At 42.3% G+C, this 27,660-nt stretch overlaps 1 protein-coding gene across 2 annotated transcripts in view; it reads right to left on the bottom strand.

Moving 5' to 3' along the window:
- Window positions 1–27,660, bottom strand: part of caskin2b (CASK interacting protein 2b) — a 123,779-nt gene that overhangs the window by 18,214 nt on the left and 77,905 nt on the right. Inside the window, exons 5-12 of one of the 2 annotated variants that reach the window (XM_088927818.1) lie at window positions 26,726–26,871; window positions 23,573–23,668; window positions 18,203–18,333; window positions 13,004–13,112; window positions 11,857–11,965; window positions 10,289–10,383; window positions 6,489–6,606; window positions 3,995–4,165 (exon numbers count right to left, since the gene is read on the bottom strand). In XM_088927818.1, the coding sequence (XP_088783944.1) occupies window positions 3,995–4,165; window positions 6,489–6,606; window positions 10,289–10,383; window positions 11,857–11,965; window positions 13,004–13,112; window positions 18,203–18,333; window positions 23,573–23,668; window positions 26,726–26,871 (975 nt within the window). The remainder of the gene's footprint in view (window positions 1–3,994; window positions 4,166–6,488; window positions 6,607–10,288; window positions 10,384–11,856; window positions 11,966–13,003; window positions 13,113–18,202; window positions 18,334–23,572; window positions 23,669–26,725; window positions 26,872–27,660) is intronic. The other variant, XM_088927819.1, reaches the window with a different exon arrangement.

Raw genomic sequence — 27,660 nt, 5'->3', positions numbered from 1 at the left:
AACTACCCTGGGGGTGATTTGCATGGCAGCCATGGAAATGGGGACAGGTAAGGGTGGGGTTGAAGGGCACTGGGAAGTGTCTTACCAATGACTGAGCTCCTCAGGACCCAGACGTCCTCACTGGGACTGGCTGGCTCAGAGAGGAGGAAACTGGGGCTGTCAGGTGGTGTACCTATTGAACACAAAGACTTCATAGACGATGGGCATGGCTGGGGAGGAGGGAGGGGACACAGGGGGCTCAAAAGCGCATGTCCCATGTGGCCACATGCTTTCCCTCCTGCACAAAAAAGGGGGGGGCGATGTATTAACCCCTTTCTCCAGTTAAGAATACCAGCTTGCAGGTGTGTCAGTGTGTAAAACCCAAACATTTTCTTCTCCTGCTTTAATAAAGCTGTTCTGTTTATTTATTTTCTCCTGGACAGCCTGCAGATAAAACTGAGATTTTGAAATCATAAGATGCATAAGTGCACCATCTTCTAGACACTTTCGGAAGGCTATACTGTAAGTCTTTTCTACTTTTGGATGGCTATAGGTTTCTGCACATGGGCAAGCTGCAATAACGGATGTCTGTGTCAGCTCCCTTTTGTGCAAGGTATTTTATTATTGTTTTACAATCCTACATCAAGGATCCTCCAAAATGTGGTCCTGGAGTAATGGATTCATGAATCCTTTTACTCCTCTATTAAAATCCTGGGAAGTGTGGCACTGTAAACTCCCGATCGATTAGTGAAGAATGTAAAGAACAGAAGCTTTGCAGTATATACAGTGGTGTGAAAAAGTGTTTACCCCCTTCCTGATTTCTTATTTTTTTGCATGTTTGTCACACTGAAATGTTTCAGATCATAAAACAAATTGAAATATTAGACAAAGATAACACAAGTAAACACAAAATGCAGTTTTTAAATGAAGGTTTTTATTATTAAGGGAAAAAAAAAAATCCAAACCTACATGGCCCTGTGTGAAAAAGTGATTGCCCCCTAAACCTAATAACTGGTTGGGCCACCCTTAGCAGCAACAACTGCAATCAAGCATTTGCGATAACTGGCAATGAGTCTTTTACAGCGCTGTGGAGGAATTTTGGCCCACTCATCTCTGCAGAATTGTTGTAATTCAGCCACATTGGAGGGTTTTCGAACCTTAACCGCTTTTTTAAGGTCATGTCACAACATCTCAATCGGATTCAGGTCAGGACTTTGACTAGGCCACTCCAAAGTCTCTTATTTTGTTTTTCTTAAGCCATTCAGAGGTGGACTTGCTGGTGTGTTTTGGATCATTGTCCTGCTGCAGAACCCAAGTGCGCTTCAGCTTGAGGTCACGAACAGATGGCCGGACATTCTCCTTCAGGATTTTTTGGTAGACAGCAGAATTCATGGTTCCATTTACCACAGCAAGTCTTCCAGGTCCTGAAGCAGCAAAACAGCCCCAGACCATCACACTACCACCACCATATTTTACTGTTGGTATGATGTTCCTTTTCTGAAATGCTGTGTTACTTTTACGCCAGATGTAATGGGACACACACCTTCCAAAAAGTTCAACTTTTGTCTCATCAGTCCACAGAGTATTTTCCCAAAAGTCTTGGGGATCATCAAGATGTTTTCTGGCAAAACTGAGACGAGCCTTTATGTTCTTTTTGCTCAGCAGTGGTTTTCGTCTTGGAACTCTGCCATGCAGGCCATTTTTGCCCAGTCTCTTTCTTATGGTGGAGTCATGAACACTGACCTTAACTGAGGCAAGTGAAGCCTGCAGTTCTTTGGATGTTGTTGTGGGTTTTTTTCTGACCTCTTGGATGAGTCGTCGCTGCGCTCTTGGGGTAATTTTGGTTGGCCGGCCACTCCTGGGAAGGTTCACCACTGTTACATGTTTTCGCCATTTGTGAATAATGGCTCTCACTGTGGTTCGCTGGAGTCCCAAAGCTTTAGAAATGGCTTTATAACCTTTTCCAGACTAATAAATATCAATTACTCTGTTTCTCATTTGTTCCTGAATTTCTTTGGATCGCAGCATGATGACTAGCTTTTGAGGATCTTTTGGTCTACTTCACTTTGTCAGGCAGGTCCTATTTAAGTGATTTCTTGATTGAGAACAGGTGTGGCAGTAATCAGGCCTGGGTGTGGCTAGAGAAATTGAACTCAGCTTTCCAAGGATGTGATAAACCACAGTTAATTTATGTTTTCACAGGGGGGGCAATCACTTTTTCACACAGGGCAATGTAGGTTTGGATTTTTTTTTTTCCCTTAATAATAAAAACCTTCATTTAAAAACTGCATTTTGTGTTTACTTGTGTTATCTTTGTCTAATATTTCAATTTGTTTGATGATCTGAAACATTTCAGTGTGACAAACATGCAAAAAAATAAGAAATCAGGAAGGGGGCAAACACTTTTTCACACCACTGTATATACAGTATAGGACTGGATGCAAGTCTCCTGCTGAAGTCTGCATCTCCCAAGGACACCCACACTTGAACGTCTGAATTAGTGATGACCAGGAGTGTAAGGCTGGGCAAACAGATGACTGATTATTTGTTATAAATCATTAAATACAGTTAGTGGAAGGAGATCAAAGAACAGGGTTGAGTGGTGATGGCACAGATTGTGACAATGATGACAACAGGTACCCCCAAATCCCAAGATGTTATTGATGAGGGTATAGGTAGTTTAAAGATGTGATTACTAATGACATGAAGTCTGCATCACATACATAGAGGACTCTCCTGTCACTGTGCCTTGGCTCTACTCATGCTGTAGGAAAAGCATCTGAGCAATTAGTCTTCATGACTGGATGATAAACCAATCAGACCTAAGACACTCAATCTAAGCATCTGTGATTATCTCAAAAGCAGTCTGTCAGAGAGTACTCAAACCTCAGTACTCAAGAGTTGAAAACTACAAAAAAGAGCTGTATATACTTCTTAATAATAGCTCAGAATATTGCATCCATTAGATTTACTATCATAATAAACACTATGCCTTTATCATCACTCGTATGAATTAAGTCTTTCACATTTAAAGTTTATTAAATGTCCATGAATAAAGGTTATCTCAAGCACAAAATGTATGATGGTATAATAATACATTTACCTTCTGTTCAGCTGTATTGTGACTATAGCTATTACTTATACCCATGAAGCAGCCAAGATCAATAAGATCGGCAGCAGATGAGATTAAGCGGCCATTTACACTTAAGCAGTAGAAGATTTCTGTGACCCAGTTCCACAGACACTAATGGAGCACACACTGACAGAAGATGGCACACAAAATCACAGACAGCTTTTCAAGTCTTTTCCTTGCAACTCTGAGTGGAGACATAAAAACATGACATGGGCCACATAGCTGCAGAAGTAGAAAGGCAATAAAGCTGCTGGAATTTTTACTGCTTCTGAGCTGTAGATGCAATCATGATTGCAGCCTGACCTCAAAGGGGGAAAGATAAGAGATGTTTGGGCTTCAATCAAACCCTGGAGATCCGTATTCTGCTTCCCAAGGGAGGTCAAGGAGCAGATTCAAAAGGGGAGGACTGTCATCCATATAGAAGGACCAGGATATAACCTGGTTTGGAGTTCTCAAGGTCTAACTCACACTAACTCAGTCCTTACAAGCTGTACGACCAGAAACGCTGCAGTCCTCATATCACTAGACTGCTGAATTTGCCTCAGTCGCTGCACTGACACAGGACTCAAAGGAACTGAAGTACAGAGGCCTAAAAGAAAAGCTAAGTAAACACAGAGTGGACGATCTTGTGAGTTTCTGTGTGTAAAATATGTAAATAGCTTCGCAGACACTGAGTATTTTGTACACATACCATACTTCATGTCTGTCCAAAACCAGAAGACACTGGTAAAAATAAAGTTTGACAATGCTGAGAAATCTTCAAAGGGAATATCCTTCAAACTCTGCCAAAAGCACTTCTTCTTCACACTCAAGGTGTCTAGAACTCAAGAGTCTCATTCTGCACGTCTTTTCTGTGGGTCTCCCTGGCAGCTCCTGGCCTACCTGTGCTGTCATCCAGGCCGCCGGTGCGAGTGAAGGCCAGGTGAGGGGGGGCTGTGTACAGCGTGTAGGAGTCGTCAGTCTGAGGGGAGGTCAGGCTGGCAGGGGGGGGTCTGGAGAGGAACTGCTGGCGATGGGTGGGCAGGGAGGAGTGGCGGGACAGGGTGCCCCCCGCTGGAGGAAGAAGGAAAAACAGATCAGTGGGAAGCAGGTGTTCAGGAAATGGTGGATCAGAGAATATGCAGGTGGTGATGGAGGGGGACTTAATAAAGAAATGCAAACTAATTTGTATTCTTCTATGTATGAGATTGCCAACCCTTTCCCTTAGTTTGGAACCACCAACTTTCAACTGACTCAGCTCATTGCAATGGCCAGACATTTTCCTCACTGCAAGCCCTACTAAACCTACAGCAGTTAATAACAGAATTAAAAGGAGAACCAACGCAGCTCTCACTGACAGCACTCCAAGTTCATAGACACATGGCACACTTCAGACATCAAAGTTCAGCAGGATACAATGGCCAAGTGATCAGTAATGGTAGTACTCAGCCCAGTGTGCTGCTGCTACTGCTTAGGCAATCTCAATCAGTAGGCTTAGGATATGGCCAGGATTTGAACCTGTGATGAGCTGACTATGAGAGTCAACCTGGGTTATAAGTGAGCAACTTTACTAGGTAGGACACTCAGGAGACCACCAATGAACAATAATCAATTAAATGTCACCTCTGATGTTAATCTTGCCATTCAAAGTGATATTTCATTTACAGTCTGAACAGATTGTTGGCTGCCTGCTGGACTGCTTATTCACCAAATCACAAGGTGTGCGGTTGTTTTCAGGGCTTATCGTGTTCAGTTTTCATTTACATCCAGTCTATATGCCTCCACAGTTGTTAGTGACATTCCCTGCATTATAGAAGAAGAACTGTAACTCTTCATTGTCACATGAGCTGAATACACAGGTATTGGGCAAGCTACAGAGGTCACCCTGGGAGCTGGGCAACCACTAGTGAGAGAAAACTAGTGAGAGGAAATGTAAGTAGATGTTATATTGATTGTATATGCTTTGGCAACACTGTAATTTACCAGTCATGTCAATAAAGCTGTATGAATTTGAAAACACTGAGGCACATCAGCTTCCCAATTCAAACTGATAAAGTCAGAAATGAAAACAGCAAGCAGCAACTGGGCTGCAAAACCAGGCAATTTCATAAGTTATTCAGCTTACCAGTTCTGTGTTTTAGAACTCATTCATTTTTGTCAATGAAGATGCATTAACCTTGTTCTAGACTGACTATGAGAAATCACATTATAATCTAAGGAGATTTAGATGGGGGCACAATGGATAGAAATATTTCCCTTACTAATAACAGAACAAGAAAAATGAAAAGCACAAGAGTCATCTTCAGCCCGGCTTTTGGAAAACCTTTCTAAGAGCAGTCAGAGATGCACCACCACTGAATTGTTTCAAACACACATGTTGGCTCACCTCAGCGTTCAAGATCTGTGAGAGATTTTAATACTCATATAAGCCATTTGATGGGTTTTCTGCTTTTCAAAACTGTTGTAAAGTATTGCCAGAGGCCTCTTAGCTTTATGGCTACAGGAAATTGCAGCTGTCAATGTTACGACATGTCCCATGGCACCAAAAATGATTTGTCTGCTTTTGTGTGTTACTAAAACGGGAAAATATATGGTCCTTTTTACAGGAAAAAGAACAGGGTGGTGCATTTTCTTAAGCCTCCCAGTGGAGTGAGTTTTATAAGTGATCTTAGTTCCTGACAGCTCCTGTCTCGGCCCTGCTAATCTTATTAGTACATGAGGGGTGGCGGACTCTCTCTCTATGGAGGGAGCTGTTTATGCATTATGACTCTTGTCCTTACTTTAAAAATCGTATTCCTCTTTGAACCTCTTTGAGCCCCTGTCAACACATGGTTATCAGAACCACATTTTATGTTTCTTTTTTCTCACAATAAGTCCTGTATCTCTTCTTTGTGGCTGCTCACTGCTCATTGATCTGTTGACACTGTTGTTATTCATGCAAACAAACCATAGCAGTTTCAGAAATGATCTCTAAGCTAAAAGAAAGAAAGGAATAGAGGAATCAGTGTTGCAAAGGTGCTCCTCCACTGGACCAAACAAGGTTTTGCAACAACAATATGACTATATGAAAGGTCTTACTGTCACCATACAGTAACTGATTTTAAATTATTATTACTTTCTTCTCAGTTTCCTTGTTTCCTTCACTGTTTTGTTTTGGCAAATATGGTTTTGTGATATTTTTTAAACACACAGAAGCAGACTTCCACCTTTTCACTGATTACATTTCAGATGGGTAGATATTATTGTACTGAATGGCAACAATGACGTTAATTAGAGGTGGAGATGCCTCCAGATAGAGATGGATTGCTGTAAAAAAAACTGAACGTGTCCCAGCCCTGATGGCTTTTATCCTCCGTGGGGAAGGGCTCCCCCTGCGGGATACGTGGGAACCGCTGACCTGATCTCCGGCTGATGACCTCCACGATGGAGGGGGGGAAGTAGCCCACGCGGTCAGTGCCCCTCGGGCTGTCGTGAATGTGCCCCTTCCAGCGCCCATCCATGTGCTGCTCCAGAACCTGCAGGCGGGAAAGCACAGAGCACTAAGGGTTAGGACAGGCCATCTCTGCCAACAGGCATTACCAGCCTCCGAACTCCCCAAACACGCCGGCCCCCAGACCGCCTCTCAAAACACAGAGAAAGAGCATGAGCGCAACTATTGCTAAGAATTCCCTAACCTTTCAATGGGATTTCAGACTTCAAAAAGTTTTTTTTTAACTTTCATGAAACACAACAGAACAGTTCATTTCTCCCAAATCACCCTTGCTTCTAGTTTTGATTTTTTTAAATCTGTGACGCTACGACTAAAGCCTACCTCAAAAATGATTCCCTAAGAACATGCCCCCTTTGACAGTACCGTTTTCCTTCTAACTCACACTCCCTCTTCTCTCAATCGGTCGTTTCGGATGGACAGGCTTGCTACGAGTGACTCAACTGATGTACCAAGAGAAATGACTACTGACCTCACTGAAAGACAGCACATATTTAAAATACCCCGACCAGTGCTATACAGTATGTCGAGTGGGAATACTGAGGCCATTCAAATTCCACTGATGGCTGAAGGAGGGGGGGGGGGGACGAAGTTCCTATTGTAGAAGGAAGCAGAGAGGCCCATGGGAAGTTGCTGAGTGCAAGGACGTGCATAGGTGCCACATTCCCAGTCCATCAGCTAAATGTCCGGTTCAATGCAGGAATGGTGTGATAAGAACGGCTTTCCTGTTCTCAGAGCCGCAGCTCAGGAAGAAAGCACTTAGACTGCAGCACAGCACACACAGAGCATTCAGTACAGACCATTGACGCTATTTAGTTGGAAACTCGTGCCAGAAAAGCCCATTCATGTGTAGGTTCCCAGTGAATAACCTGCTTTCTTATGTTTTCCCTCATTAGTTTTAGTGCATCCAGCATTGTTTCCTAATTGCAGAAGCCCAGCCAGGTTCTGTTTGTGGACATGATAGACACCTTTAGAATGGGCAATGCTGCCTTGCAAAAAATTTGGAAAGACAACGATATGCATAACCCCCCCCCACCACCCCCCCACACACACACACACACTACACAGTTATGTAAACGTAGAACTGCTGGAACTGTGCTCTCTTATTTCTTTCTACATTATAATCCACAATGGACATTGGACTTAAAGCGAACTGGATTCTGCACTCCTGCAGGCTTCCTTGGTAAGAACATAAGAAAGGTTACAAAGAGGAAAAGCAGCTAATAAGCCCAGACAGCTTGCTTGGTTGCTAGTATCTAATTGATTTGAGAGAACAGGATATCAGCTTTGACAACGGTGCTCAATAATTTGTTCCAGACTCCCTAACGCCTGTGTGTAAAACTGTGCCTCCTGTTCTCAGCTTTAATGCATTTTCCCCTAGTTTCTGCTAGTGTCCTCTGGTTTTTGTTTCACTGTAGATTTGAATTTCCAATGGGTCCATGGGCAGTGTTTTCTGTTTTATAGCTCTGGTGTATATTTCTGCTATTTGCACATGAAAGACTGCACTTTTTACATTAGGTAAAAAAGGTCTTGGATTTAGTCTGACATTATTGTTGAACATTGACTGATTATAAAGTATACCAGGATCTAGATCACGGATATACAGTAAATAAGGAGGATCAGTAGTTCTAATACAGATCCCTGTAGTATACTGCCAATTATATCAATTAAATATGAGTATTCTTTCTCTTCTGATTATATCCTAGAAGCTCCTATATACAGGTGATTCTGTAGATAAGTATCCATTATGATGACTATGACTTACATATAATAGATATATGACTTTGCGGCCTTTTTTATGAATGGATGTTACATTTTGTGATTTTCCAGTCAAGGGGTATTACCCCTGTCAAGTGACTGTTGGAAGAGTTTTATTAACAGTCTATGAGTGATCAAACAACACAGCCTGTATATCAACCAGAGAACCCTGAGATATGCTTCTGGACTCACACTGCTGCTGCTGAGCCCTTATAAATTAGAAGCAGGCAGCTCTGGTGAACAGAGAATGCATGAGACACAATACCAAGCAGGGAATAGAGTGTGCACCCAGCAGTTTCTGCACAGGAAGACAAACCATACAGTATTTACACCATGAACTCAGACGATGATTTTAATATTGGTCATAAGACTCGAGAAGCCATAGCTAGATTCTCTTTCAAGCCAATGAGCCCTATCTGCAAAGGTCTCCATGCTACTGAAACCAGTGCTAAAACGCGTCCAACTGCACAGACAGCCAGGCTACCTTAAAGCAGGACCATCCATACATCCACCCATCCATCTTCCACCCACGACAGCCAATCTTTGATCATGGGGGAGTCAAAGCCTTTCCTGGCAAGCAATGGGTAGGGCACACCCTGGACTGGACGCACGTCCATCACAGGACACACACAGACAAGCAACACAGTCAATTTTCCCAGAAGTCTATTAATCTACCAGTGGACTGTGGGAGGAAACCTTAAGAGTCTGGCGAAACCCCTTGAGAACACGTAGGCTTGTATGGTGAGAAACATTCAAACTCCACATAGGCAGCACCTCAGGTTCGCCATTGAACCCTGGGCTCCAGTGCTGTGGGGCAGCAAGGCTAATCACTGCGCCCCCGCGCTGCCCGGAAATGGACAAGCACAGTTAAAATACAAATTTACTGCAGTTCATTTCCTTCCAAGGTGTTACAACATATACATCTGAATGCCTTGAGGACATGCTTTTAAATTTGTTTCCATAAAATCAGAAATTAGCTGAACTGAAAGAAAAAGATACTGTATATAATCAGACTAAAAACTGCACTACAGAACTAGCAAGTGAAGGGCTGCTGAAGTGATTGATGGCCTGGGCCTGCCGCAGCCTGTCTCTTCCTGTTAAGGCGCACCTCTTTCCTCCCACGCCCGGGCTGGACAGAAAATTACTTGGCGAGAAAATATTCCACCTCCTGCAGCATCTCTTCATTCAAATGTCACAAGAAAGGAGTCGCAGTGCCTGCCTTGTGTTCAGAGCAAACGACCTTGGAGAGATTTCAATGTTCTAAAGCAAAGGTTGCAGCTTTGGATCGAAAACAACAAAAACAATGAACAGAAATCATCCTCTGGTCTACCTATATTATAAAACAACAATCTCCCTGGCTGCCAGCTTTTATATAAGAGCTCTACAAAGAACACATTGAAACATATAGTGAGTTACAGTTGAAAACATACCAAGACAATACCAACGTATATAAAACATTACTATTGTAAAGTTTCTAAACGTTACACGCCAAGACTTTACTGTACATGAAATGGTCTGGAAAGCATTTGTGTAATCAGAACACCAATCCTAAGCAATACTATTGGCACCTCTGGGGCAGTATGTCAGTGAGTGTTAAAGGTCTGGATTTGAATCAGCAATCTCCACATTTGAGGGACTCATTCAGCACTCTGGGCAGGACCTTGTTTCTAAAGGGTGAGCCTCTTGGAAGCCCGGAAGAGATTTCCTCTACACACTATGATCCTAACCTCCTGCTTCTGCTTAAGCCTACCTGCACGGCTAAGACGCCTTGGCTTGTGTAGAAATTCTTGAACACTGAACCTGAACACTGAATGCGTCCAAAACACATCTGGAGAACTGGCTTGTAAGGAGAAGCATGAACTCAAAGCAGTCCCAAGTACTGATTCTGCACAGGGCGTATGACCTTTAATAATGCCAAAAGATGCAATTATGCCTTTGGTGCTCGTGCTTACCATAATGATGTCCCCTGCACGAATGTTGAGTGCTGTGGGGTCGTGGAGGTTCCAGTAGTCTTTCAGGGCCCTCACCTGCAGGACTCCAGATGCATCTGTGAGAGCAAGAGCGAAGGAGGCAGAGAGCATGAAAGAGGATACATTCTCAAAAGGGGAATTGTGCAATAACTGCTCAGAATGCTGTCCATCAAACCTTTGTTTATGCCCGTGGGTACAGGACCTGAGAGCCTGATTGACAAGAATTACCATCAGCAACTATCACAGTCACAGGGGAGGCTTAGAACACATGAGGTCATGAAATACAGTTTCAGGAAAATGCAGGCAGAAAACAATGTTTTTAATCATCCAACCAAGCCTCTGCAAGGCAGAGGGAAGGTGAGCATTCATTAATAGTATGACTGAAATTCAGCTTTTATTATTCATCATCCTATGCTGTTTTGATTGTCACCCAAACATTTCAACTGACTGAGTATTGCCCTGTTCTGTGATAACAATGCTGGCTGAACACGGCTGAGTGCATCTCCTAAAAAAAGGAGGTAACTCAGAAGAAGACCATTTAGGTCTATTAGAGTTGTCATACTCTTCCAGTGACACATTCACATCAGTGACCAGCAATCCATCAAACACTAATATCGTCATAACTCTATTACTTGATGAGAAATCCTGTCATTCTTGCAATTTTTCAGTAAAATGTAAATTCCTGAGCACATTGTCAGCTGAAAGAAACAGCAAATAATTTAAAGAAAAATAACTTAGGGCCTCTGCCTCAGATTGGTGAACTCCACTCTAATATTTACTTTATTTTTAATGCTGATTATTAGACTTTAATATTAGTGCTGATTACCCCTTTAGTTCAAATATCAAAGGACAGACATCAAAGTTACTAGTAAGCTGAAGTAGAAAACACATAGTGAGCCACAGAAGGTATTTTCTCTCCAAACACACTTGTCCAAAAGCATGGATTCTGATTGCCTAGTAGCTGAAAGGGCAGCGTTACCTAACAGTGGGCTACAGACAGCTGCTTTTCAAATTACAGTCAGCAGTGGAGGGTTTACTGTGATACAGCAAAGACAAAGTGATACTGGGGCCCCAGCCATATAAATGCCATGACAGGGGATACTGTTGATGGAGGAAAGAGAGAACAAGAAAGAAAGATCAATGAAGAAAAAAGTGGGGAAAAAACAAAATAATACCCAAAGACTAAAGAAAGAAGGAAAGACTAAGAAAGAGAAGTATAAAATAAAGGAGGCTGTTAAAATTGTTTTTTTTTCATTGCTCATGTAAACAATTCCTGTTTATTACCTATAAGTACCAAATTGTGGGAAATTGTCTAAAAATTAACTAACCATTTATGGCAAGCCATTTATGTAGGTTTATATTGTGACCATAATTTAGCCTTACAAAACAAAAAAGGTGGTAATAAAACCATGTACTACCCTGACAAATCACTGCTGGAGTTTTTGTAGTCAGGTGTCCATGCCTGCTCCATTCAGGCGAACTCACTGTTAACACAAAACAGGACTACTGCCCTCCAGCCCACAGAGGGCAGCACTGCGACAAAGCCTCACCTCGAAGGAGCTGCTTGATGTCCTTGCTGGCATGGGATGTGGTGAATTGGTTGACGATATCCAGGGCTGTCTGGTTGTAGGTGTTGCGGATGTTCACGTCAATGCCCGCCTGCCAGGGGACAATTTGGTTTAATAATGAACCCTCCAGAGATACTGGCAGTCGTCTGCCCAAAACACAGGTCATATTCACAAGAAATATTCCATACTGTGTGAAGCTATATAGTGAAGACTGCATTGAGAGAGCAAAAATAGTGCTCTACGTAATCATATAAATACTGCATATGTTCTGCATATCTAAGCAAGCCAGGGATAAGTGACATAGCAGGCTGTGGAGTTGTGGTTAATGCTCTGGCCTGTAGGGTACTATGTTCAAGTCCACAATGTAGAACAATTTTGTACCATTGAGCAAGTTCCTTTACCTCAATTTCTCCTTTTTACAAATTCTGGCCAGGGGAACAGAGTTTATCTATCCATCTATTTTCTAACTGCTTTATCCAATTCAGGGTTGCAGGGGAGCTGAAACCTATCCCAGCAAGCAATGGGCATAAGGCGAGATACAACCTAGATGGGATGTCAGTCCACTGGAGGGCACACACAGACATTAACACGCAACCAGATTTACCAGAAGCCAATTAACCTACCACTGTCTTTGGTCTGTCGCAGGAAACCAAAGCATGTGGAGGAAACCTACGTAAACATGGGGAGAACACACAGACTCCACCCCAGGTCTGGAATTGAACTTTGGGCCCCAGAGCTGTGAGGCAGCAATACTAACCACTGTGCCATGATTCTCACACCAGTCTGCATGGTGGTGCCAAACTAGTGTGTTACCGACAGCCCATTACAACACAGTGCAAATGCAGGGCTTGAGCACTGTAGCAGACATGTTACAGTGGCACTACCAAACTACTGAGAGCCAACTGCCATTAATGTTGTATTTTCTACCTACTTTAACATCAAATGTTAATTATATGAATATAGTTAATGATACCATAGCTGTCTTCACAATGCCACCAGGCATGTACTTCAGGAGGTAATGGAAAGGAAAATGAACAAGAAAATAAGTGCTGATATTTAGATTTATTTTGTGTGGGTATAGGGCAGCCCGACCTGTTAGCAAGGCCCACGGCAGCCTGTTTGTACTTACATCCAGAAGCAGCCGCACTACCTCGGTCTTCCCATAGAGGGCGGCCTCGTGCAGGGCCGTCCCAGCCTTGGTGATTTTGTTGATGTCGATGCCCGCTTTGAGCAGCAGCCTGGCAACAAGGAGGAGCTCAGGGTCATACTGGAGCATCCCTTCATCTTGAGAAATAGTTTTCAAGATCCCCAAATTTTCCTCCTATACAAACATCTTTCTCTGACTAATCCAGATTCCTGAAGATCTCTTACATGTATCAAAATGTCTTCCTGTGCCACAAAAATTAATTAAATAGGTAATTTAAGTCAATAGTTACTCTTTTCGCACTTTGCACATTTCTCTCCTGATTCTCAGCAGGTTATCAACATCTCTATAATGAAACTGCTTCTGAGAAGACGTCTCAGAACCGACTGTCCGAAAGCACAGAGAAGTTTTGAAAGTGTGGCAAGATACGTTATCAGGAGCTGCTATGTTAACTGGAGACTATCTGTTGCAATGATAATATATTTCCGCACCTCTTTTCTCAGACATGACAGGACATTTGATGCTATTGATGCAGCTGTGTCTTTTCCACACACTAGATTTTATGAAGCAGTTAAAGTTTCTGCCAAGAAAAGGAATAAATCTTCTGCACTCTCCCTGACCTGACAGTAATTTGTTACCTTTACTATCATTTCTGTGTTTGTTATCATTATGCCTCTTTCCTTCAAGCTTTTAGGCCATTAAAACATTTTTATATCCTTTCCTTCTTACAACTTCTTTAAATGGTAATATTTTTTTTCTGGGCTTGATATAAACTAGTTGTGCAAGGAGTTACAAGATTCTTCTCTGGTTGAAACCAGATCACTTGCCCTCTGTGAACCGTACACTTGCTGTGCTTGTGATGCTGAAAGCATTTTTACAGATAGTGCTCACTGTGAAAAGGCAATACTCAAAGTAAAACTGGACTGATGTTGTCACTGAAATTAAAAAATTCAGGCAGAAACACAACAAAGCCCAACAACCGGATAGAAAATTTCCCGACATGAGAGCAGTGCAGTAGGAGCTCTGAGCCGTATGCTCTGTTCTTCCTTATTTAAGGAAAGACCGGGATTTTCCATACTGTTTTGTGTGAAATGTCGAGGTGGCGGGAATGTACCTTTGTTTTAGTGCTCTGTTGACATTGCCATCTCAGATTAACACTTAAAGGAATTAGGAGTGTTGGATCACACGCAGCTCTGCAGCAGACGGCTGGAGCTGTAGGAATGCTGTCAGCACATTAGCCCTAGGCAGCTGTACTGTACCTCACCCCCCCTCCGTCTGCCCCGAGAATATGTCAGGCTTCAGAGCTCCCTCTGCATCAGCTACAGGTTGTACTACAGCAGCGAACAGGACCAGCAGACCTAGGTCGCACACTACCAGCTTTGTCACACTTGTAGTTCAGTGTTCTTGCTGTTTTTGGGAAAGGGAGAATGCAGCCCCTTTTGGGCAAGGGGATCTCAGTGGTTCTCTGTATTTCTGAGATGTTTAACTAATAATATAACTTCAATAACTCCAACCTGCACTGAAATATTAGTAATAAAGCAAGATATTGACATTTATCTTGAGGTATTTACTCTGCAGCAGATGGTAATAGCACATTAGAGGTCCTGTCAGGCTTCTGTTTAACTAGGTCCCATAAAATTCCGTACTTTAAAACAGATAATTTTATTTAGGAAATCTGCCATCTAGTATCAGATGCAGGTGACACGGTTCAAAATATCCATCTGAGCTGGTGTGCAGAGGAAAATCAGGAAAATCTCATTTTAGCTCAATCGCTTAAATTCTCATGGGAGTGCTTTGGGAAAAAGCCCGCTACTTGACTTCTGGTCTTTAAGTCATCCCATCACTTAATTTCATGTTACAACAATGGCTGCCGAAATTGGGCACTATGGGGGAATTTTTGTACTGAGGCTGCTGTAGGAAATTAATACCTGAAGACCTTTAGAATAAGGGGGAAATCACCATTCAGATGAATGATAATAATCATACGGTACATACCAAGTGTGTTGATCAGACAGCTTTAGAAAATCCATTTCTGCTGGGATGGACAAGATTATCCCTCTCAAGAGGTGGGTGCATCAGCTACTTAAAGCATTTTCCCTATATTCCCATCTTTAAGCACCTCTTAGTCCATGAAACATCACATAGAATGAACCTCACTTTTACTCCTGGAACTTCTCCAAACACAGCATTACGACTCTTTGGCAACGTCCATGCTCTCTCAGCGATACGAAACCCTCAATACTAAAACAAGAGAATTTTGCAGCCCCTCGCAATGTCTACACTTGTGACTGCGACATAGAGATTGCCAAAGATTCTTTCCATCAGATTTGTCAGTTTTCATATAGGAGAGCTGTATAGTATTTCATTTCCTCTTAAATATTAACATACAAAAGGAATAAATTAAAAACAGTGTATAAAAAAATGGTCAAGAAAGTAGGAAATCATGTAGTTTTGTGCAGGAATAATTGATAATCACCAGGTCTGTTAATTGATCTTTTGAGACCTATGAAATCTCTAGGCCAGAAATGTGGAAACCTTGGTTCTGGAGAGTTCTGTGAGATCATTCATTTGTCATTCCAGGTAAGCTATGAAAAAACCAATTTTATTGCTGAATAAGTTACAACAATGGTAATTATATTTTAACTGCTCTGGTCCTATTTTCTCTCTCTCTGTTGTAGACCTTGCCCAGACAACACTCCAATAGAGTGCGGCCACCTCATTCCTGAAGCTCTCCTGATGTGAACAAAATGCAGAGAAGCTTTCCTGATGTGAACAAAATGCAGAGAAGCTTATCTCCAGAGGGACTAACTCTGCCTGGATGCATCAGGCCTCTGGAAAAAAGCCTTAAGACTGCTGTGTCAGAACCCAGCCCTTACAATGACGACATGAGCAGACCACGTATCTGACTACTGAACCAGTGTATCCTTTGCATAAAGGACTGCAGGTGCCTGTGGAGCAAACCACAGAGCCAGACAGGCTCACCTTCAAGAGCTTGAAACAAGTATCAAAGCTGCTGTACATAAAACAGGACTTCTCTAACATAGGGAGCCTATGCAAGCCTAGGTTGAATGTTTTTAAGTGACATCACTATAATGGTCTCAGTAAGTGCATCCTGACCTTGCCTATTAAAACTGTAGCTGTGCTTTGTGGTTAGCCAAGGCTTTAATATCTTAAATACAGAGAGACATAAGAATAGGAATCATCCACATGACACTGAAAAAGATACTACTTCTTTTCTGGTTAAAATGTCTATCAACAGACGTCACACTTTACACAGCAGTTAGTGTACTTCATCTTAGGGTGGAGAGAGGCCTGGTTTTGATTACTTTAAATTAATATATTTTTGCATGGACTAGGTGGACAGCAAGAATGCAACAGTAGGTAAGACAGGAGATGAAACATTCTCTGTGAAAATGCTACAAATGAGCAACTGTGTAATACATTATATAATATAACCTCTCACAAACATAAGTGGGGAAATGCAAATACTGGTTCTGGGGAAAACAAATTAGGAGGCAAACCTGACCTTTGTAGGTACTTTGATAGCTTAGAAAGCTTAGAAAGTGAAATTAGAGTTTATCACCGCTACAAAGAATAAATGTGGTCACAAAAAAATTGCAGCAGTATGAGAGTCAGTCGTACTAATTCACAGAAAGAACAGCTCAAGCGAAATCTACACTGCATCCAATACATGCACGTTTCACTTGAATAGCATTTTTTATGTAACTATGCTGCACAAGTTCTGCATTATTTCATGTTGTTGTCAACAATATAGCACAAAAACCAATAACTGCCAGTGAATTCATATTAGTTGCATTATATTACGGACACGCAGTTTATTAAATGCAATACTGGGCTGTATGTTTTTTGTTATGAGACTGGAATGGTGTGAAGGAAAAATCCAAATATATGCATTCAGCTATTTCAGTGTTTTTATGCTCCACTTAACATGCGAAGACATGTAGAAACAAACATAACACACAGAACAGGACGTGCTCTGCTAATTTACACACAAAAGACCTGCATAAAAAACATATAAAATGCAACTAGTATAGATAGCCATCAATCTACTCTCATTTCATATAGTGTTGCATCACAGTTCATTCTGTCAGTATAACTACTGCTCCTTATTTCTCAGGCTAAAATACATTATTTCCTTGTTTTTAACAGCTAGATCATCTGACTTTTTAATCTATTTTCAACATACCACAGGTGGGGATAGAAATGAACATTAAACTTAATTCACTGCTTGCCTGACATGCATCGAGTAGACAGCTATAAGGAAGGAACCTATTTTAAACAAAGATAAAGCAAAGAGAGTTCTGACAGCAAATGTCTTGGCACCTGATTGAACTATATTAAGGTCAACTAAAACTATGGATTGGGTGCATAAAAATCCGCTAAGAGATTTGATTAAGAAAACAGTCCAACAGAGATATCCATTACCATATGTAAATTAAAGCTCCATTAAAACCAGAACAGACGTAGTCTGAGAGACTCAGGAGCAGACAAGGAAAATTCAAGCAATTAAGCAGTCGCGACACACTTTCATCCAGAGCAACAACAGGTTTGTGGAATGGTTCATGCAAGGGACAGAACACCAGGAGGTGCACTCAGAGGGAGTCAAAGGCAGTGCCGAGAACAGGCTTTTCTCTTTAACCTGCGGGCAGTCTTGCGTAAAGAAGGCAGCATCAGTCAGGCAATGTACAAGAATCATAACCGTCACTGCTGTGCTGAACGGCCAGGACAGCCAAAGCAAAACATGCATTCAGTTCTTTCAACTACTATGTAAACAACTGCCTCATATGGTTTGAGAATCAAGTCCAGTGCTTAAATACTTATATAGTCTGCATAAGCCCTGTGTTTAAACCCACAGGGATTTCTTGATAAGCATTACGTTACTGCAATTTGCTCTTCACAATACTCCCTCTCCTTCCCTCTCTCACTCGGGAGTTGCATTAGCATCACGCCAAATCCTAGATTTACTGCTGGGGCAGAGGAAAATACTTTCCCAGAGCCTGCGCTGGTGAAATAACAGATTAGGTTGAACTGTGAGAAAGCGAGAGACAGACAGAGAGGGAAACAGGGGGGGGAGAGCAGGCGAGAGGAGCAACAGGCGAGCAGAGAGACGAACCGGAGGGCAGAAGGAGAAGAAGGGGTGGGTGCACAGGGGGGCCCGCTCACCTGATGATGTCCTTGTGTCCGTTGCGCGCGGCGAGGTGCAGGGGAGTGTTGAAGCTGGAGTCGGAGCTGTCTTTCCTCTCTCCCTCCAGCAGCGCCACACTCATGTTACTGCTTAGCAGCAGCTGGGCTACCTGGGGGAGGGGCGAGAGAGAGAGGGTCAGTCTACAGAGGAGTCTCCCTCTTCATTTCTAGACTCTTCATCAAACTCGCACTGAGCCTCTCAACGAAGCAAAGCCTGACTCTGATCAGTCAGCAGACGTGGCCCTGTTTTATGAAATTCCATACTTGGCTAACCAATACTAACCATATTATCACATCAAGAGCTGCAAGAAGCTCAAACCCAGGAGCACATACTGCACCTCGTCACTGTTTTCATCTGTCATCTCCCATCAGCCCTGACCAGCCTTACGTCTGCATTCTTAACTCTTAGGATTTCCATCTGTCTGCTTCAGGAAAATGTGTTTTGTTGTGTAACTCATTTGTCATAAGAGTTCATTCAGGAACCTTAGAATGCTTTCCTCATGCTTAAAGCATCCTATTCAGAATGAATTCTTTTTTGGCTTTCTACTGAACACATCTGCTGGGAGGTTTGTGTGTGCACCTCATCATCAGCTTGAGGCCCAGGAATGTACCCCAAGTCACAGTCAGGGTTCTGCAAGGACTGCGATACCAGCCTTGCTGTTCCTGGGAGTCAGGACACTTCCCAAATTAAAGTGACAACCTGGACTCCAAGCATGATTAAAACAAAATTCCGATATAAGACGACAGCATTATCTGGTAGCTTAGACATACAGTATGCTGTACTCTATAGGACTCTACAGGAATGTAGAGTATAGTACATGGCTAAGCAGGGCCTGACAGGGCAAAGCAGAGCAGGGCCTGATGCAGAAGGTAATGCATATTTAGATCATTACCTTCAGGAACATGGTGGGCAAACTAGACAATGCTACTATTTTTTGTAGTGCTCATTTTGAAAAGGCAGACCTCTTGTTGAGTAATTGTTGTGACTCAAGCACTTGAGCTAGTCTCCTGAAGTATACAGTACATGAGGTCTCTCCAGCTGCTTATAAAGTGGGGAGGGGGGATTGATTTGCGCTGCCCCTGATGCCTCTCTGCACATGTGAGTGTAATGATATGGCTGAGCTCAGGGCCTCAGGACAAACTCATTCCATGTTGTGCCTGGCGCTAGCTAATCCCCCGAATGGGCACAGCTGCCGGGCAGGGCTGGCCCAAGCTCATTCTTCCTGGCGCCACGGGCGGCTCATATCCCAGCATTCTGCTGAGCTTGGGCTTAGGCTGAGACCAATAAACCTACTCCCCCTGCCACAACAGGCCGTATCCATGGAAAATCTGATTAACATATCGATGCCCTCAGGATGGAAGAAGGGATCACTGCAGTCTGGGGAGGATTACTGCAACCCCGTCCCATTGACAGAGGTAAATCGAAAGTAACACTGAAGCCTGTAGTCTCCTCACAATCATTTTTCACATTTCTGTCTTACGCTCATGCTACTTTCATTGAAAGGGAGTTTTACGAGATAGAAATGGGTCAGTCTCATAATCAAGGCCTTTGCAGTTCAATTCTTTGCTTCACTTCACCGAAACTCTCCTGTTTGTCCTTGAGTGGTTACTGACAATGATGCACCAACAATGACCCATTCGTTTATTTAAGTAATAGGTTTTTGGCAATATAGAAGGTGTTTGTATTACCGAGTATCCTAGAAGTAGTATAGCTGAAGTACTGTATGCGTCTTACTCACAGTAGTTCCAGGCCCTAGGCTTTGTGATTCAGCCATGTGATTTGCTTGTGCTTGCTACACTTTGTTCCTGGTGTGTTACACTATTAAACTGCCTCTTTATCTGGGCTACTTATTTAACCACTATACAACTAAGTCAATTGTAGTGACTACTGGTCAGACTGGTCACTATTCTTTTATTTTTAAACAGTATCTTCAGGCAAACAATAATTGACATCTGAGTTTGACAGGAGTCAGAGGGAATGCTGGTGTGGGAGGCTGATCTGTGATTGAAGGGAGATTCTAGCACAGAGCACTGGGTTACAGCTGCCTAGACCAAGTCTGGCACGGAACAGAGCAGCTGATACAGAGCATGGAGATAGAATCTGGACATATTAAATACCACAGTGGGTCAGCGAACACGTGCCAACGTCTAAAGATATCCCTAACAACTGCAATTAAAATAAACCAAGCTGTCAGATCCTACATGCTTTCCTGCTCGTAAAGGCCAATAAAATGAGCAAGAGGAAATCAGACTTTGTAACACTAGCCTTTTGATCTCACAAATTTCAAAAACACATTTCTTAAAGGATCACAGCAAAAGCAGAAGGCAGAATGCAAAGGAACATGCTGCGCTTTCCATAAACTCAATTTTCCCAAGGGAAAGCAATTCCTGCAACCTTGTTTCCTCTTCGTAAAAACCATTACACATCTCGTTCAGGTGGGTAGCTGCGTCAGCATGTGCAGGCTGCAAAGAAACACGTAATAGGTTTATTCCATGCTGAAAAGAGAAGAAAGAAAACACAACGTTTGTATTCTTTCTCCCCTTTTCAGTATTGGAATAAACCTACTACTTGTTCCATTACACATCCATAATTGTTTGGCCTCTATTCTTTGTCCACGATTGGAAAGGTGTTGAAAATATGCTGTTTTCATTTAGACACAGACAAGACTGAGCAGGTGATGGGTCTGAGAACAGTCATGCACGATACTGGAAAAAACAGTAGGTCATTCAGGTTTTCTGTGCTTCCAGTGCCTGCTGGTACTGTAGAAGGAATGGCCACTCTTGGTCCAGCAGGTCCTATAGATCAACCATAAATCATCTATGCGAATTTCTGTGTTATTTGCCCTGCTGGCTAATGATTTCAAGAACACAAAGACATACGGTAAATTACAAATTAGAAAAGGCCATATGGCCTATCTTGTTTATTTGTCTGCCAGGAGGTTCTGGATGCAAGAATCTCATCAAGCTGTTTCTTAAGGGGTCCCTGGGGGTATGCGCTTCAACAGCAGGGCTGGGCAGTTGGATCAATAAACCTGTGACCTTAATGTGCAACAAATAAATATACAATGTAGTCTTAATGCTCTGAACCACTTTGATTGTGTTTTGTGTTGGCTTTAGCCTGGGCTTAAAATAGCAAGGAAGGAGACTGAACACAGCACTGACTGAATCTGGGATTGTATTCACGTCTATACCCACCTCTGGTCTCAATTCAGTTCTATCCATATGCTGTAGACTTTCACATAACTTGTAACCTCCCATAATGTAGCTTTTAAGGTTGTAATATAATTATGTAATTACAATTTCTTAATAGCTTTGTTGTATATTCTCACATTCCTTGGATAAATGTTGTACATTCTGGGAAATGGTAACTTGCGATTTTATTCTCTGCAAATCCATTTTTAAAACATCTTTGTTAGTCATCTGCAAATCAGACTGTTTCTGTGAAAATATAATCAATTGTTTAGCAGACACCTTCTCTCCAAATGACTTTGCCAAGACTAGGGGGTGAGCTACACACAAGCAGTCACTACTGTCACCTACTGTACATGAGTATGATTTTAAAACATCTGAAGGACAGAACACAAAAATGTTAAAAAAGGCATCTTAACTGTTAAGGAGCCATTTAACTTAAGCACCAGACCACTCTGCCAACCAAGTAGCTTCTGTTTTTGATTTTTCTTGTAGTTTCCATCATGAGCCAGAATTCTAATGCACTGACCAGCTTTATTTCTGGAACACAGCTAGAAACCAAACTAGCAAGATGACCTTTGCCACCCTCTTGTTTGTATTCTTTCTCGTGTTCTTATACTTCTGGGAATTGTTTGTTTGTAGTTCTAGGTGAACTTTGAAGGAGATAAATGACACAGCCCTTTGAATTGGAAAGCATGTCAAACCTATAGGAAAGTATAGGAAAGTCTGGTAAACCAGGGTTACTGACATAATAAAATCTCTGGTGGAGTTCTTCAGAGCACCATGCCAAGTTGCCCGTCTGTGTCCTTATAACAGCAAACATTCACGATCAATACCATTGACAGCTGGGAAAGAACGACTAGCTTGTCAATCTGACACGTTTAAGGCCACAATGGGATTTGAGGAAGAACATGAAATAAAAATGTGCTTTCCAAATAATTAATTATCCTTTTGCAATAAAGAAATGACTGATTCTACAAAACCAGACTGCAGGATGGCTGGTGTCTGTTGTGCTTCCAAATGAATCCGAAAGCTCACAGTTCACAAGCTAAAGTTCACGACAGAGGCCTGACGGAAGATGGAAAGGCTCTCGTTATCGCAGCCTTTGTCTCAGGAAGACTGGGAGAACAATGGAGCCCATCCCTCGACCTCAGGCTTTGTTTGAGCAGCTGTCACAGACGGTGAGGATGAACCCAGGTCAGAGAAGACGCCACATCCCCAGCAAATTTCCCCCAGACCCCTTTTCTCCTCCCGTCAACACTGCTCATGGAATCAATCACCGGCTTTGTTGATCACACACAGCTAAACACACAGGACTACTGCTGAAGCACTGTGCTGTGTTCAAGCTTACTGTGATATGAACCCTAAAAGCTACTGTTTCTTTTTTCCAGGACGCGTTGCTCTATATACAATAAAGATTGTATGCTAAATTCTCCACCTTTTTTCTTTTCTGCTAGGTTTGACAGCAAGGCATCTAAAAATGGCTAATGAAAAAAAAATGTTGGGGCCCCAGTCAAAATATATAAACGTGTGCAGCAGCTCTTGTAACTCCCTGCGCAACACCACATAGTGAAGCCCTATATTATGACATCAGCTGATACCTCGGTTTCTTTTAAAGTCCGGCTGATGAGATCTTTGGATCAATTAACTACCGACTACCATTTGATAAAGGGGCTAGATGAGCCGAGAGACCTCCTCTCCTTTTGCGTCATGGCTGTTTACGTATGAGTCTTACCAGTGCTGATTTCTTTTTTCTAATACACCAGCATTTCTCATAATCAGCATTGAAGCAGACCATGCTTATTAACTGAGTATTACACATGACTAATAATAACAGTACTGGTTATGGGCAAGTGCAATCAATTATAGGAGCTTGGAGTGATTGCGGAAGATGTAAATCTGCAGGTTTTTGTTAGATGTGTAGTATTGCATAACGACTATGTACAGGTTGATGTCCTCATTTAACGTTATATTTATTTTTAATGCGACATTTACTTGTACTGTTAATACATTTTTATGAGCTTCTTGTGTGTAAAACATAGCTGCAGGGGTGTAAAATTTCTGGGAAATCAGGAAAGTATTATCGTATCATATATAGGAATGTTAAATATGCACAATCAGGGCGTAGGCAGTTAAGAGATCTGATAAAACTCGGCTCACCTTCAGCCTGCCAAACTCACAGGCGAGATCCAGGGGCGTTTTTTTGGCTTTGTTGACGATGCAGGGGTTGGACTGGTGCTGCAGCAGCATCTCAGACTGCAAGAGAGAGCAGGGGCAGAGGAGTGTTGACACATGCCATTAACAAAAATATTAACACACGCAAGCCAGGGCTGTCTGAATCACAGGAGCCAAGCCAGACACCTAGACCATTCTGAGACCCCACTCTACAGATACAATGCTAAGCAAAAAAAACCAACAAATACTCTGTAAAAGGTGAAAATGCCAGTGAAACATTCTCTGCAAATAAAGAAACAACAATGATACATTCCACTTATCACTACAAATGAGAATTTCTTTATTAAAAACTCTCCAAGAGTATTTTTTGTAACAAAGAGCTGCACCTCTAACAATTTATTGTATTACTTAATTGCATGACTGTGAAATAATACTGAGGTATATCAAAACAGCAGTTTCCAAAATATTTCTTAATACCATGTTTCTTACACTTTTCTTAAGAGAAACCAGGCTGTTGAAGAACAGCTTTTACTCTTTTTTAAAACAAGACCCAAATTCAGTCTGAAACTTCAAGTCACCTCCCAAACAGAGTCTTTGATGGTGGTTCTCCACTGCACAGATACAACCAACCTTGGGCGAACAGAACGTCCACTCGAAAGATATACAGTAGCTAGAATTTTCTATCGATGGGAGGGGGGAGATTTAGTCAAATCTAGACCTAGATCTCTTAAATTAGTTGTAAAAACAACACAGCTGACATCACTGATTAGATTCAAGTGTGTAAAATCATGTATTTCCTTGTCTATAATCTGCCTCTTTAACCTCTATAAGCCATTTGATACTGTGCTCTAGTCTGGCCTCATTCCAGCCATGCCTGCATTGTGCTTGTTAAGGACCTTTTCTGAAAATCCCCACGTGTGTGACAGGATTCCAGTACAGACCCCCTTTAACAGATGCAGCTTCAGTATGGGGCACTGGGATTAGACAGAGGGGGTCTTCTGTGGTTGAGAAAGCTCCGTTTGGTGAATCACAAGCAATCTGATCTCTTTGCTCCTCCTGAGCTCTGCAATTAACACCAGCTAAGGAGCTTGGGTATATTCCATGGTACTCCACTAGTGTACACCCAAACGCACTATACCACAAGCCAACAGACCCCAGCCCTGCAAGCCTTCAAGCCCTTACAGTTAATTATAAAAGACTGAGACCTTCTGGCTACCACAAGGTTAAAAACTTTGCTGCTTAATGGGATGCCATCTCTCCTGTGTATTTTCATAATTAGAGTCTTTAATCTTATTCCCAAAATTTAAGGATCCCATTATCATTCAATTAAAAAAAATGATGCAGCTTAATCAGGTATTGCTATATATAGATCAGGCTTCAAAGTTCTAGAATGACCTAAAGAGGTTTTGGGAGCTGTGCAAGGCTGGGCTTCAGTTGTTATTGGAAAAGAGATCTCTAAGAATAAGCATGAGAACCACAACACCTGAAGACCAGTGGTTGGTACTCATCCCTCTGAAATAAGACCAAACACAAGCAGAAATTTAAGGTTCATAAGCAGGTATCTCCTGTGGGGCAGAGATATTGCCTGGCCATACCAGATGAGACTTTAGGCTTGCTCAGGCTGAACACCTTGCTCTGAAAGTGAGCTATTGTAGCTTCACACAACCAGAGACTGGGTACAATGCTACATTCTTACATTTTTCAGTTCCTGCTCCCTTTTCATTTCTGGTTTTAGATGTTTCAACAGTCAATAACACAAGCAATCTGTACAGTACTTGTCACAAGCTCTGGTGAACAACCTCTCTAGGGGTGGAGATCAAGCACACTTTCAGGGCAGCTTTCATTTTGCATATGACACTGTATGTTATACTATACTAATTAGACTTTGGTAGAAAGTGCTGTGGGTTAAGCACCCCCACTTGAACGAAATAATAGTGCTTTGGACAACACACTGCTTTCCATCTACAATTTGTACAGAAATGAGTGACTTCACATGTCTTGTCACTGGAAAAAGCAAGGGCATTGCACTTTGCTCTAAAGACTCTTTTGAAGGAATCAGAAAGTAGCACAGGTTAAATCTCTCTAGTCCAGCAACACCTGTGGTCCAGCGTGATGTAAGTTAGCCAGATGTCCACTTAAAATGACTGTGGCAAGTGCTGTTTAGCTTTAATTTACCACTAAATGCCTCATCTAAGACGTCAACAAGCAGTGCAAGTGTTGGTAATACTGTAATGCACAAGCATATATCAATGTCAACGCAGCAAAAGGTGGGATCATTACAGAGGCTAGAACAGAGCAAATCAGTACAGTTAGTGCCTTCTGTGAGTTTTACAGTGTACAATAATTTACAATGTAAAATGAAAGTAAAACAGACGCTGCTTGCTAGACACTGAAGGAGACAAAAATCTGTGAGTGAGTGTGCTCACACACTGGTCCAAGCATCAGTGTGTTAGCATTCGAGGACAGATGATAAAGACACAAGCAAAAAGCTACACATTTCATTTTGCCAGTATAGTAAGATTTCTTATTGTTATTGCATAATACCAACGCTTTGTCATGATAAGAGCCAGTATGCCTTGGCTATAATAAAGTGTACAGTATGTAGGTGTACAGAACAGGTCAGTCACACATGACTATTAATCCGTGCTGCAATACTTCTGTTTTTCTGCCATGGAGAAATACTTTTTTAAAAAGCAACCTGTTAGCTACAATAGTGACCTCCTGGGGTTCAGCTAATTCTTTGGTTCAGCACTGGCAAGTTCTTCAGGGTCCTGGACTAGAGAGCTCCAATCTGTACACTTTTTAGGGATTCATGACACTCCAGTAAAAGTCAGCAACGCCGGTGAAAACTGAAATCACGCAATGTAGGGGCTGCGGGACTTCTCACGCACAAGAAAAGAAGGATTCCTGAAAGATGCCTCCAAGACGCATGTGGGAATCATTAAGGAATCTGGGCCTCAGATCCTGCCTGATTTCTGCACAGATTCTGTTGCAGAAGTCAGAATAGTGGGGATGAAACAGAGTGCTGCTGAACTGCACATTAAAAGAGGTTCAAGTTGCATGCTGGCACACTGCACTGAGAGACTCTTACCTGCAAGCAGGGGCCCTCAATAAGACAATGCTGTTGTGTATACCTACCACTTCATAGTGTCCGTACTGGGCAGCCAGGTGCAAGGGGATCTGCCCATCCTGCGACGGCATGTTAACAGAGGCCCCAGCACGCAGCAGCATGAAAACAGAGTCGGCCTTCCCTTGCCAGGCAGCATAGTGTAGCGGCCTCATTCCTGTGGGACAGCAAAGACACATATTCAGCCCCACCAGCCCTGCCCCGCCCTGTGTTAATGACGAGCTGACCACAGGGTCTGGCCACTCCGGGCAACACTGTGCCAGTGGCATGTGACCACAGAAACCCCTCTCACTCATTGAGAATCACAGCCTGCCAACAGCCCAGTCTAATGCTTTTCAAAGACACGGCTGACGTTTGGTGGGAAAACAAGACGGAGTAGTTAATGAAGTCTGAGCTGGCTCTATTTGAAGGCTCTGTTTTTCAGCATCTATTTCTGACAGATGACCTTTGAGGCCGTAACTGATGTCTGTCAAGCTGTCTGCTTTTTCACGAATGCTGACGCAAAGTTTTACCACATGTCTGCAAGTAGATGGATTGCTGTGCATTTAGGGTTGTTCTGATGAAATTCTTCCAGATGATCCCTGTTTCAGAGCAAGGAGTAGTTATCCAAATGAAACCAATTCCATAACATGAGAACAGGGCAAAGAGATGTATGCAATTTATAGAATTAGTCATCAGGATATGGTTGCAATTGAGTGTTGAATCATTTTTTCAGGAATAATAAACATGTGCTGCCTAATCATGCACTGGAAGGTAGATGGATAAATAATCAAAAACAGGGAGACCTTTATCTAAAAACAGTAGAATCAAAAGAAAAATTCCCACTATAATTAATAATAAAATTTTTAAACTGATAAAACTGAACTTTTACAAAAGCACACCTTTAAAAAAACTTTTATGAAGCACACCTTCAAGTCCTTGTTGATTAAGGCATCAAACTTTCAGA

This window comes from Atractosteus spatula, chromosome 11 (assembly GCF_055471065.1).
Source record: "Atractosteus spatula isolate fAtrSpa1 chromosome 11, fAtrSpa1.hap1, whole genome shotgun sequence".
Lineage (NCBI taxonomy): Eukaryota > Metazoa > Chordata > Actinopteri > Semionotiformes > Lepisosteidae > Atractosteus > Atractosteus spatula.
This window is presented reverse-complemented; position numbering and strand designations above follow the sequence as displayed.